The 12,513-nt window shown below is 53.4% G+C and overlaps 1 protein-coding gene across 2 annotated transcripts; it reads left to right on the top strand.

Moving 5' to 3' along the window:
• Nucleotides 1–14: 14 nt before the first annotated feature.
• MRPL21 (mitochondrial ribosomal protein L21) lies at nt 15–11,970 on the top strand. 2 transcript variants are annotated; one of them, XM_029209309.1, is made up of 7 exons: nt 15–129; nt 3,415–3,472; nt 5,655–5,740; nt 6,805–6,968; nt 8,667–8,719; nt 9,092–9,195; nt 11,858–11,970. In XM_029209309.1, the coding sequence occupies exons 1-7, from the start codon at nt 30–32 to the stop codon at nt 11,920–11,922; spliced, it is 630 nt and encodes a 209-aa protein (XP_029065142.1). In that variant the 5' UTR covers nt 15–29; the 3' UTR covers nt 11,923–11,970. The 2 variants fall into 2 exon arrangements, with proteins under 2 accessions (XP_029065142.1, XP_029065141.1); XM_029209308.1 differs by lacking the exon at nt 11,858–11,970 and having other exon boundaries at nt 9,092–11,832.
• Nucleotides 11,971–12,513: the final 543 nt, after the last annotated feature.

The raw sequence follows: 12,513 nt of genomic DNA, 5'->3' as shown, positions 1-12,513 counted from the left end.
CTTCCGGTGTCGGTCTAGGCTGCGGGAAGATGGCGGCGGCTGTGGCGTCCTCGGCCCTGCCGGTCACCTTCGGGCGGCTGGTGTCTGCATGCAGCCGCAGTGTCCTGAGAGCGTCGGGGCCCGGAGAGGGTGAGACCTTGGCCGCGGGGTGAAGAGAGGAAGTGGGGCGCCCTGCCGTCCCGCCACATGTGTGTCTGTGTCCGACCGATGTTAATCGCTTTTTTTGATGCGGTGATTACAACGCGGACTTTAGAGTTGGGGAAACCTAGGTTCAGATCCTGGTTCCTTTAGTTAGTAGCTTAAATACTGATGAAAGCTCCCCAACTTCCATATAGGCTGTATTTAACCGGGGGAACAAACTGAGGCTCAGAGTGGTTAGGTAACTTGCTTACGGTCACACAGCAGGGAAGTGGGAGAGGACTGAATCAGACAGCTCGGTCCGGCTCCAAGGCCTGTGCTTTAACCATCACCCGCAGGCTGCGAGCCACTCTCTGAGCCTCACCGTCCTCATCTGGAAAATGGTGATGAATGTCCTTACCTAATGGTAACCAATCCAGCAAAAGCGACAGCTGTATTTTAGGCACTGGGTTGTCATGAGGCTCAAAAAGATTATGTTTGTCAGAAACACTATAAACTTCTGTCTGAAATGGTTGGAGTGTGTATCTGTGTGAGGGAATGTTTATCTATGTTTTAGAATTGGGTCTGAATTGATAATAAATAATTGTTCCCTTTTTTAGGTGTGATAATGGTGTTGTGGTTGTGTTTTTGTAAAGAATCTTTATCTTTCATAGAAATACACTGACAGTTGCTTTAATCACAGAGTTGGGCCAGAGGCACTGTGAATGAATCAAGCTTGGCCAAGAGTTGATAACTGTTGAGTCTGGGGAGAGATACAGGAGGACTCGCTATTCTCTTTATTTTTGTATGCTTGTCATTTTCCATAATAAAACTTGGGTTTAAGCAGGCAGGGAAGTTTTTACAAAAGCAATGGGACTTACTGCATTCTACCAATATAAAACCACCTCTAGAATGCTGTGTTCAATTCCAGACCCAGTGTTTTCAGAGAGAAGCACAGATGAAGTGAACTGCGTAAAGAGAGGGTGACCAAAATGGTAAACAGGCAGGACCTTGAAGAGTAAGTGAAGGAAACAGGGTGGACACTGGCACGATCCTTAGGGATCTAAAGGATGATCCTGGGGCACCATTTGTTCCCAGGGGGGGTCACTGCTAAGCTAAGACCACAGGCAAGAGAAGCACATCAGGTGCAGAAACTTTGTGAGCTTTCAACGGTGGGATGGCTCTCAAGAGAGGCCAATCACAAGTTCCCAATCATGGAGTATTCCACAGGGGCCTCATTTGATGGCTTAGCAGAGTAGATGTCATTCATTTATTCGTATATTCACCATTTATCGAGCACCTATCACAAGTCAAACACTGGTCCAGAATAGCGAATACATCAGTTATAAACATAAAACAATAATCCCTGCTTTTATGGAGCTAGCATTCTGACGCAGGGGGAAGGGTTGTGCAGAGAGACAGGCAAATTTTTAAGAAGAAGCAAATTACATAGTATGTTCGAAGCTGTTAAGACTCATGGAGAAAAATAAAGCCCGAGTTGGGAAGAAAGAGTTCAATTTTAAATAGGATGGATGGGGAAGGCCTCTCTACTGAGACGGTATTGGAGTGGAGACCCAAAGGAAATAGAGAATTAGCCTGGGGGCCACGTGGGGTGGGGGAGCGTCCAGGGCAAGAGTGGTCAGGCATAGGCCCTTGCATTTGGCATCTTCCCGGAATAGCCAGGAGGCCAGAATGGAAGGTGTGCAGTGAACAAGGGGAAGCTCATGAGGCACGAGCTCAGAGAGACAGATGGAACCACACTGCCCACTGCCCTGTCGGCCGCTGTAAGGACTTCGGCTTTTTCTCTGAGTGAAATGGGGTGCTCTTGTAGAGTTTCGCAAAGTAGTGACACGATCTGACCTCAGTTTTAACAGGATCCCGCTAGCTGCTGTGCAGAGAAGGGAGGCTAGGGCGAGAGCAGGGTGTTAGTAATAATGCAGGCTTGGGTGATTGAAGTGGTCAGAGCCTGGATCTCTCAAAGAGAGGCAAGGGGACTTGCTGATAGGTTGGCTGAGAGGTGTGAGAGAGAAGGGTCATAAATGACCGAGATTTGGGGCCTGAGCAGCTAGAAAGATGGAGTCGCCATTACGTGAGATGGGGAGGGGTGCGGGAGAAGCAGGCATGAGGGGCAGATCAGGAGCCTTTGTTAGGTTCTGAGACGCCTGTTAACATGCAGGTGACGATGACAAAGAGACAGGTGTTTGTCGTGTCTGACAGGCTGCAGGTGTAAACTTGGGAGTCACCAGTGTATAGGTGACATTTAAATTCATACAATCACCAGAGGAACGGCTATAGGTAAAGAAGAGGTAAGATCCAATGTCTAAACCACAAGCGCACCAAGATGGCAGAGGGGAAGAGAAACCAGCCCAGGAGACCAAGAATTGGGAACAACCGCTAATGAGTGAGCTTTAAAAGAGTGAATTTTATGGTTTATAAATTAGAGCTCAATTGAAAAAATAAAACCAACAGTAGTTATTGAGAAACCTGTCCTCTGCTTTTTGCACTTAAGCACCAGCCATTTTATTTCTGAGTCCTTCTCAGTAGGCTGTGGGTACCTCTGTCCGTGCATTAATTATCTACTGCTATGTCCCAGATTACCCCCAAATTCAGCAGCTCAAGATACCTAACGTGTATTATCCATCGCTGACGGTCAGGATCCAGCAGCAGCTTAGCGGGTGCTTCTGGCTCCCAGTCTCTCATTAGATTCAAGTCGGGCTGTCAGCTGGGGCTGCAGAATCTGCTTTCCAGCTCCCTCCCTGGGCTGCTGGCAGGAGGCCCCTCCAGGGACTGCTCACAGCAGAGCAGCCCTGCAGCAGAGATGAGAGAGGACACCCAGGACAGCAGCTGCCCTTTTATAACTTACTCTCGGAAGTGCTGGCCTGTCACTTCTGCCACATGCTGTTGGTCACAGAAACCAGTGCCCTGTCGGGGGACAACACAGGGGTGAGAACACCAGGAGGTGGGCTCGTCGGGGCGTCCTGGAGGCCGCTCCCACACTGGGGTACCGAACAGGGCCTGAACTTAGTGGACACTTGTGGTCAAGGAGTGGGTTAGCAGGTAGGTGATTTGGTTTTAGGCCCTTTTCAATGGTGTGACAAACACATCCTGACGCTTATGGTAATAGCCAGTAACTGTAAGTGATGTTCTTTTAGTTTTGTTGGCCTAGGTTTTTCTGTAGACATGTCGTGATGTGGTTTAAATCGCGTGCCAGTCACAATAGCGGCACTTGCACTGAGCGTCGTAAAGGGCGGCTTGCGTTTCGTTTTAGTAACTACGCGTGTTTCTTTATTCCCTCAGCTTCCCTGTGGTCTGCTTCTCGAAGGTTCAGTTCGCAGAGCGCTTCATTTCCACAAGGGTAATATCAAAATGTGGGTTTTGGTGACTCTCTTCCTTTCCTTTCTAAAGTCAGAACTTCAAACATTTGGGTTTTCAAGAATATTTAGTTTTCTTTTAACTTTTTTGACAGTATTTTTCTCAGACCCTTGACATATAGAAATACAGACAGAACCTCAAGCACCCAAAGACAAAGGTGTTCTGGGCCTTGCACGGCTGTGTCTTTCTAGGCAAAAGCTTTTAACTCCTAATTGGGGATTTATTTCTAACTGGGAAGGTCGAATCACGGGATGGTTGTGTCAGAATCTCCAGGAGGACCTTACGTAATTTAAAAGAGCATGTTCAGTGTTAAAGAAAAAACATAAAATTAATATAAACTACAGAAGGTAAACTTGACAAAATCATAGGTAGGAATACACAGGGTCCCGTCCCTGCCCCGCCCTGTCAGCCCGGGTCCCTGAGCAGGGTCACGCACTCTGAGCTTCGTTCCTCTTCGGCAAAATGGAAGCGATATTAGTCTCCATCTCAGTGGGTTTTCATGAGAGTCGAGTGAATTTCTGCATTTAAAGAGCTTAGAAGGGAGCTTCCCTGCTGGCGCAGTGGTTAAGAATCTGCCTGCCAATGCAGGGGACACGGGTTCAATCCCTGGTCCGGGAAGATCCCACATGCCGCGGAGCAACTAAGCCCGTGCGCCACAACTGCTGAGCCTGCGCTCTAGAGCCCGCGAGCCACAACTACTGAAGCCCGCACGCCTAGAGCCTGCGCGCCGCAACGAAGAGTAGCCCCCGCTCGCCGCAACTAGAGAAAGCCTGCGTGCAGCAACGAAGACCCAATGCAGCCAAAAATAAAATAAATTTTTTAACAAAAAAGAGCTTAGAAGGACTTGTGGTTGCCATGGGGAAGGGATGGATTGGGAATTTGCGATTAACAGATAGAAAGTATTATACATAGAATGGATAAACGACAGGGTCCTACTGGAGAGCATAGGGAACTATATTCAATCTCCTGAGATAAACCATGACAGAAAAGAATATAAAAAAGAATGTATGTGTATAACTGTATCACTATGCTGTACAGCAGAAATTAACATTGTAAATCAACTATACTTCAGTACAAAAATCAGAAGAAAAAAAAAGAGAAGAGCGCCTGGCACGTAGTAAGCTCTCAGTGCAGCCGCCTGCGCTCCTGCAGCGGAGATTCTCCGCAGGGGGGACGCAGGGCCTGGTGTTTCCCTAAAGGAGCAGTGGGCACCCTGGGTGAGGGTGGAGGCAGAAACCCTAAAGGGTGCTTTCATGAACTCGGCTGACTTCTGTGACCACCGTGAGTGGCCACTGCTGCCCCCAGTCCCGTTCCAGGTTTGTCCCTCGGTCCTCGGCTGGCTGCTGCCGGGCCGCCCGGGGCTGCTCAGACATGATGCGTGACGGGAGTGCACAGCTTCATTTGGGGGCCAGTTGACTCCGGCAGAGAGGGCGTTCGCTCACTTCACAGTGAGCGAACAGTGAGCTGGAAGCGGCAGGGTCCCCAGTTTTCTGGGATCTTCTGGCTGGTCTGAGAGTTAAATTGACATGAGACAGGTTAACAGGAGAAAAATCAAACCAAAGTTTAATAACCTGTACACACAGGAGAGACCCAGGAGAAATGAGCCACTCGCGCAAATGGCAGAAGCCCTCACCTTAAGTAGCACCTTCAGCTAAAGACAAAGGACGATGTTGAGGGCAGGGGGTTGAGACTTCAGAGGGGATGAAGGCAATTCACGTGGAGGTGGAAAAGCAGATGTTTGGTGAATAAATGTTGGCTGGGCCTGCAGAGACAGTGGGACAGGAGCGGCCTCAGATCTCTGGGCCCCTGTGTTCCTCGCAGCCGTCTCTGGTGATGCTGTGTCCCAGGACAGGCCCTCCATCTCGAGTGTTTCAGGAAGCTGGGCGCAGACCCAGGCCTGCCTGCCTCCTGCCAAAGTTTCTTCCTGCGTCTTTTGGGCCTTGATTGTTTTCGGCTTGAAGTAATCTGCACGCCTAAGAGACATTTTGGGGCGGGCAGGTTTTGCTCGCCCACAACTGCGGGGGCAGCTGTCCCGCCAGCCACACAAGCATCAGAGACGTGCCGGATCCTTGCCCTTCCTAGTGTGCTGAGCGCAGTCATTTCTCACACATCTTGAACCGTCTTTTCACGCGTGTGTGACCCACGTCTGTAAAATATTTTTACAGATACGTTCCTAAAACGTCACTGAGTTCACCACCTTGGCCAGAAATTGTTGTGCCAGACCCCGTCGAGGAGGCCAGACACCACGCAGGTAAGAGAGGCAGAAGCTAGGGGGTGGCGCCCCTGCTTCCACCACAGGGGGCCTCCTGGCCACAGAACAAGGACTTCACGTTTCCAGGTGCCCGAGACATGGCGCAGCGTGAAAGCTCAGGTTCGCTCAACACCAGAGCTCAAAACCCTCATTCGTTGAGCCAGTCCTCCTAGGGCACCAAGGCACCAGCCGAGTTGCAGGCAGGTAATGCGGGTGGCGCAAGGGCCAGGGCCCAGCTCTGTCTCCCCGCTGTTGGTAGAAACGGGAGTTCAGGGAAGAAGAATGACGTGCCCGGTCATCGGTGGAAGCCGGCCCCAGCCCAGGTGTTCGAGAGGCCATCAGGTGTCGGGAGGCATGTCACACAGGATGCGTGTCGCCAGGAGGGCAGTGTGGCCACCACGCCCAGTACCGGGATGAGTGCAAGATCCTCAGTTTCCAAAAGCTGGAAGTCCATAGTAACGCGTGGAATCTTCCAGTTGTTAAATACTATTTCGGATGCTGTGCCCGAAAAGTACAACTGCAGGCGAGGTTCCGCCCTCTTGGCCAGGTGCAGCCGAGGGCTTGACTCGGTTTCCAGGGCAGACACTGTGCCCTGCGCCCAGCCGCAGGCGAGGCCAGGAGGGTCGGGGCAGGAGAGAAGGGCCGGGCCTAAGACGAGGTGGTGACCGTGGGAGCGGGGACTGGGTGCGTGCAGACGTGAGCAGGTAGCATCCAGCGCCATGAGGGTATAATTCTAGGTTTTCCTTGTTTACAAGAAGCCCTCTCCTCTCACTTTGCCAGGCCGCTGGCTCGTTGTTAATAATGACTGGGAATGAAACCAGGTGAGGGTTTCTCCACCGCAGGGTCAGAGAAACCAAGCCAGGCGCGCCGAGCGCTCAGGCGGGAGGATGGCAGGGGGATGGGAGCTTCTGTGCCGTCAGGGCACGATCGTCTGTAAGAACCCCGTGTGCCCCGCGCGCCCCAGTGCCAGCTCCTGGGAGCGGCGGCTCACCCTGGCCTGCGGCGGGGCAGCGGGCACCCGGGTGAGGGTGTAGCTGTGACCCTGACCGCCCTTCTCCACACAGAGGTCGTGGAGAAGGTGAACGAGCTGATCGCCCGGGGCCAGTACGGCAGGCTCTTCGCAGTGGTGCACTTTGCCAGCCACCAGTGGAAGGTGACCTCTGAAGACCTGATTTTAATTGAAAACAAGTTAGACGTTGCGTGTGGAGAGAGGATCCGGCTGGAGAAGGTGAGACTGTGAGTCAGCTCTGGGGACGCGGCAGGCTGGCCAGTGGGCACGGTGGGGTCAGGGGGGTGTGGGCAGAGCTGCTCCCCGAGGGCGGCCCGATTCGGTAGGGCCCCTCCTTACAGGGAGCCGATCAGCACGTTTCTCTAAGGGGACGCGTGTGTCTGTCTCACGTCGGACAGAGAAGGGTTTGCCTCACGTCTCCTTAGTGTATTCTTAGAGGAAAATATCTGATCACAGGTACAGTGAAAATCCCAGTTAGGGATGTGAAGAGTTCTCAGGCCCGGATTTATGAAGCGAAAATGTTCCGTTTCGGCTCGAACACTGCCCTGACGTTAGGCGTGACAGCTGCCGCTGTGCTGAACAGCGAGCACGGTTTAGAGGCACCTCGCAGGGCGCTGGTCGTCTTCCGACCCTCCTGAACTGCCGCGTGGTGTGTCCTGCGTGTTTAGCCAAGTGCCTCTGCCCTCCGCTTGTGTTCGGGGGCCTATCTGGTTTTTGCCTATTCTACTTCTATTCATAAAACTGTAGATAAAATATGAGATTTCTGTACCGGATCATTTTCTTAGGATGTGGTTAACTGTTGGTGTGATGTGATATGACATATGGTTTTCTTTATAATTTAAAACTCCTCCTTCCTTTGTGATTGTAGATTCTTTGCATATTTACACCCAGGGGAGCATTAAACTCTCCTTTCTCAGACGGTCTTCCCACAGCCTGTGATCCGAGCAGGACCACGGCTCAGGCTGAACCAGGGCGCTGTGTGGACGCCAGCAGCCAGCACAGCCCCTTCTCCTTGGTGACCCCCGTGGTTGTGTCATGAGCTCACGAACAAGAGTACATTTACCTTTTACATCTAAAATAAGAGACTTCTGGAGTGTTTTTGTGAGGATCTCTAAAAAGACATTATTTTGAAACATTTCACATTAACAAAAACCTAGGAAGCTCCACCTAATGCAGGTGGTTTTCATAACGTAGGGAGCCCAGCAGCTGAGAACGTGGCGGGCTGAGAGTAAGTCAAGCAAGACTTCATTATTTGTCACCACGTAACACACATAGCCCATTGATGTTATTACAAAATAGGCTTTGTCTTTAGACATTTAAGCTTAATGCAGTCGAGTTTTTTTCTCATCAGGAGAATTTCAGACAGTCTCCCAACGTCTAATGAGAACCCCACTGCACTTGGGTCACAGAACTGTCTTCATCTGAGGCCACACTTAGCGCCACAGTTTCCCTCCAGTGAGAGAGGCTGCCTGGCCGTGCAGGGTTTTGCAGTCATTAAAAGAATACCTTGAACCTCAATCTTTTCAGTATCAGCAGGACTGTGAACTGCATAAAAGACACCACAGTCTGGTTTGTACATTTTTTCCCCGTATGTATTATACTTCAATAAAAAGTTGTTGTATTTTAAAAGCCACTGTTGCCATAGGAGGTTACCTGCTCACCCGGATGACCGAGTTCCACGTGTCCGGGTCTGACAGCGCGGGCATGTCCGCAGGCAGCCGGGCGCCCCTGCACACACAGCCACGCCGCCAGCTGGCGCCCCCTCTGTCCCAGGTTGAGGGAGTGGCTAGTTAGCAGAGGAAGCCCACGTTTTGGTTTCGGGGAACTGACACCTTGCTTCCTTTCCAGTGTGCTTGGGCGACTGCCTGTTCTAGGGGCTTTGTGTTATTTGCTGGTAACACGCCTGTTTGATTTCAGGTCCTGCTGGTTGGGGCCGACGACTTCACGCTGCTCGGCAGACCCCTCCTCGGGTAACGTGCTCTCAGATGCCGGCGGGGAGGCTGGGCAGAGGGGCTCCCGTCACACCCGCTGCAACCACCAAGCTCAACACGCTTACGCTTCTCCCCGTGGGTGTGTAGTGTCCCGAGTAAAGAGCATCCAGGACAAATCGTTGACCTGTTACTCATTCACTGCAGTTTGGCCCTTTTAAGATTTGCTGTGGGACGACACTGTTCTTTGTTGTGCTTTTTGGTAGTTTTCACAGTGCCTGCAGGGAGGGCGTATGACGTTGATAACCAGCAGAAAAGGAAGTTAAACTTTATTTAGATGTTCTCACGTAAAGCACTAGTAAAACTGAAAAATAATCAGGAAGGTACATTACTGTTCGTTTTCCTCTCTTCCAGAAAGGATCTTGTTCAAGTAGAAGCCACAGTCATTGAAAAGACAGAATCGTGGCCAAAAATCAATATGAGATTCAAGAAAAGGAAAAACTACAAAAGGAAAAGAAGTAAGTTGGAGAAAGCGTGGCTGCTGCGTTCCCGTCCTCTGGGTGTTGCCCCGCGTCCTGTGCTGGGCCAGGTTGGACGGGGCTCTGCCCTCTGCCAGGCGCTTTTGTGGGTGCAGCAGCCCAGAGACCAGTGAGAGCTCTGCCCGCGTCCTGGCTCTGCCGGGGAGGGGCGGGTAGCAGTCGTTAACCACTCCGGGGCTTGTGGAGGGCGCGGCCCTGGCAGCTGGGTTCTTGCCGGACAACCCAGAAGCAGGTCACGTGTCCACCACGGGGAATGGACGAGCAACGGAGATTCCCTCAGTGGGATGTTGTCCAGTGCAGTGGATGGCCCACCTCCACACGGCAGGGACGATCTTAGACTATGTGAGGGTGAGGCCGAGTCATGAAGCCCGGAGGTGGGCAGAGCTCAGCCTCGTGCTGCTGGGCACACGCTCGCTCGCGCACGCATTACGCACACACATAACAACGGCACATTTTTAAAGGAAGAACGGTATGCACAGAATCACGGGTGTGGCTGCCTCTGGAGGGGCGGGGAAGGAAGGAGTCACAAATGCAGAGGGATCGTGTGTCCTGTGTTCCAATTCCTGTGGGCGGCTCGTCAGACTTCATCGTACCGTAATGCTTCGGGCGTTCGTTCATGTTTGTTCCATGAAGCAAAGGCAGGTGGGGACAGCATCCTCAGAAGGTGGTTAAAGAGAAGAGGTGGTGGCTGGAAGGGTGTGAGGTCGACTGGGCCAGGAGGCGGAGGTGGGGCTGGTTTGTTTGAAGGAGTGAAAGAGGCTTTGGGGGAGGAGGGAGGCCCGTCTGGAGCCCGAAGGAAGGCAGTCCTGGGAGAGAAGGTCTGGAGAGGTTTCCCTGGGGAGGCGGCAGCCGGGGTGGCCCCTGGAGGGCCAGGGCATCCGGATGCTGGTGGGATGGAGCGGGCAGGGTGGGCTCGAGCACAGGGGCTGAGAGACCAGGGACACGAGGCCCCTCCGTCCTGTCCCCCGGACGAAGGGGCGTCCAGGCACATGTGGTGCCCCTGATTTAAAGGGCCAGTAACAATGGACGTCACCAAGGTGGGTCTGCTGGGAGGGGGGAGGGGATGGAGGCGGGAAGGGGTGAGGTCAGAGGTTGGAGAGGTGAAGAAGCAGCGCCCCTGTGTGGACTTGCCGCGGGTTCTGGCAGGTGCAGCGCGTGGGGTGGACAGAACCTCAGCCGGGAAGGGAGGAAGCGGTGGCGGGAAGGGCTGGCACCTGAGGGGGGTACTTCACAGCAGGGGCCTCCCCCAGGGGCGCGCAGGCAGGGCCTGGTGAGCGGGAGTGGAGAGGCCACCGCATCCAGCGGCCTTGTGGTGACTTGTGGGAGTTGGCGGCTCAGCATAGGGACAGGAGGGGAGCCTGTGCCCTGAGTGGGGGCAGGAGACCCCGCTCTTCCTGTCCGGCCTCACGGAGCAGGGCCGGGACGAGGGTTCACGGAGGGATCCCCCTCGGCCCTCACCTAGCCGTTGCTGCCCGCTTTCCAAGGCCTGGGCTGTGTCTCCCCCGTCTCCCTGACCCCACACGACCTTTTGTTCCCATCCAGAGCCCCCTGCCATTTCCCAGTAAACCCACAAGCGGGAACAGAACTGTCCCTGCAGGGGCCTCCACTGGAGGTCACAGCCCCTTGGGGCGGGACCCACAGGCTGCAGCATCTTGTCTCAGGAGGTGTACATTTGGCCCCCTGTATCCCCGTCTGCCACACTCGCAGAGTCAACCAGCCACAGATTGAACATTTGCAGGAGGGACTTCCCTGGCGGTCCAGTGGTTGACTCCGTGCTTCCAATGCAGGGGGTGCAGGTTTGATCCCTGTCCAGGGAACTAAGATCCCACATGCCACAACTAAGAGCCTGCGTGCCGCAGGGCCAAAAAAAAAAAAGAAAATTTGCAAGAAAAGAAAATTCCAGAGAGTTCCAAAAAGCAAAACTTGAATTTGCTTCACCAAGTATTTACATAGGATCTATATTATACGTTGTATTTACACCTGTTCATATGGTGTTTACAGTGTTTTAGGCCTCACATGTGACCTAGAGATGGTTGAGAGTATACGGGAGGGTGTGTGTAGGTTACATGCAGACAATAGACCATCTTATTAAGGGGCTTGAGCGTCCTTAGATGCCGGTGTCCTCAGGGGTCCTGGAACCCATCCCCTGCAGATAACGAGGGACGATGTATGTCTCTCACAATCCTCGGTTACAAACGGTGGAACGTACCAGAGACGGTAGCTTCAGCTTTACTAGAGTTGGGTCAGTAGGGAGCCTCTCCTGTACCCTCCGCCACCTCCAGTAGCCTCAGCGTAGCCAGAAGGGGTGCCCCCACCCATGCAGGGCAGGGATCTCTGGGCACGTGGGGGAGACCAGGCTGGGGGCCCGCAGCAAGGGCGCCCCTGGCCTCCAGGCCCCGGGGTGTTGCAGCCCCTGTGGGGTCTGACGGGGCTCACGGAGCAAGTGGTGAGGCAGGTGGTCAGTGATGACCAAAAACCATGGCCTGTGGGACATCACTGGGTGGCCAGTTCTGCCCGGCTGCGGGGCGGTGCTGGTGCAAGGCAGACCCTCGAGGAAAGAGTGGGCGGCGGCTGGGTCTCGCGGTAGCTGGTTGACGGCATCCGGATCTGTGTTCATGCCGGGCCCTGCTCTGTCTTGCAGTTATCGTGAGCCCTCAGACCGTCCTCCGGATAAACACCATCAGGATTGCTCCATGTCTGTGCTGATCATCCAGCTAATGTTTCTAGAAATATAAAAATAAATCCATTTTCTGAGGAGTCCGGGTTTCTGTGTTCTGGTGTAGGTAGCTCTGCCGTAAAAGGCTCAGTCCTGTCGTGGACTGTTTGAGGCTGAGCACCCTGACTGGGAGCTTATCCTTAGTAAGGAATAGTCTCCCTTGGCTGGAGAAACCAGGAATTCGGGAAGAATTACAGGCGTGGCCCTCCCAGGGCTGGAGCCTGGATGCTCGTGTAAGACACAGACTGATATTACTGGCTGCCCTCCACCGGGCACCGCAGGTGCGCGACATGGGGGACACAGCCGGGGCCCAGGAGCTGACGCCAGGAGAGACACGATCTGGATTCCACTCCTGGGCAAGATGTACAAAGACGTGAGCAAATTCCCATCCCTCAGGTAATCCAACTACCTGTTTCTAGTGATTTGCTTTTCCAAGAAGCTGAGATGCAAACCAGGCATCTGGGTGCAGAGTCCCTGCCCTTGTCCTTCTGCTCCGCTGGGTCCAGCAGGGAAGGGGGGGCACTCTGTCCAAGGCCGGGGCGCGGCGCTGGGGCTGCAGAGCTGGGACAGCGCAGCACGTG

This window comes from Monodon monoceros, unplaced genomic scaffold (assembly GCF_005190385.1).
Source record: "Monodon monoceros isolate NGI ecotype Baffin Bay Population unplaced genomic scaffold, NGI_Narwhal_1 Super_Scaffold_7, whole genome shotgun sequence".
NCBI lineage: Eukaryota > Metazoa > Chordata > Mammalia > Artiodactyla > Monodontidae > Monodon > Monodon monoceros.
Note: the sequence above shows the minus strand (reverse complement) of the source record. Positions and strands in the feature narration are given on the sequence as shown.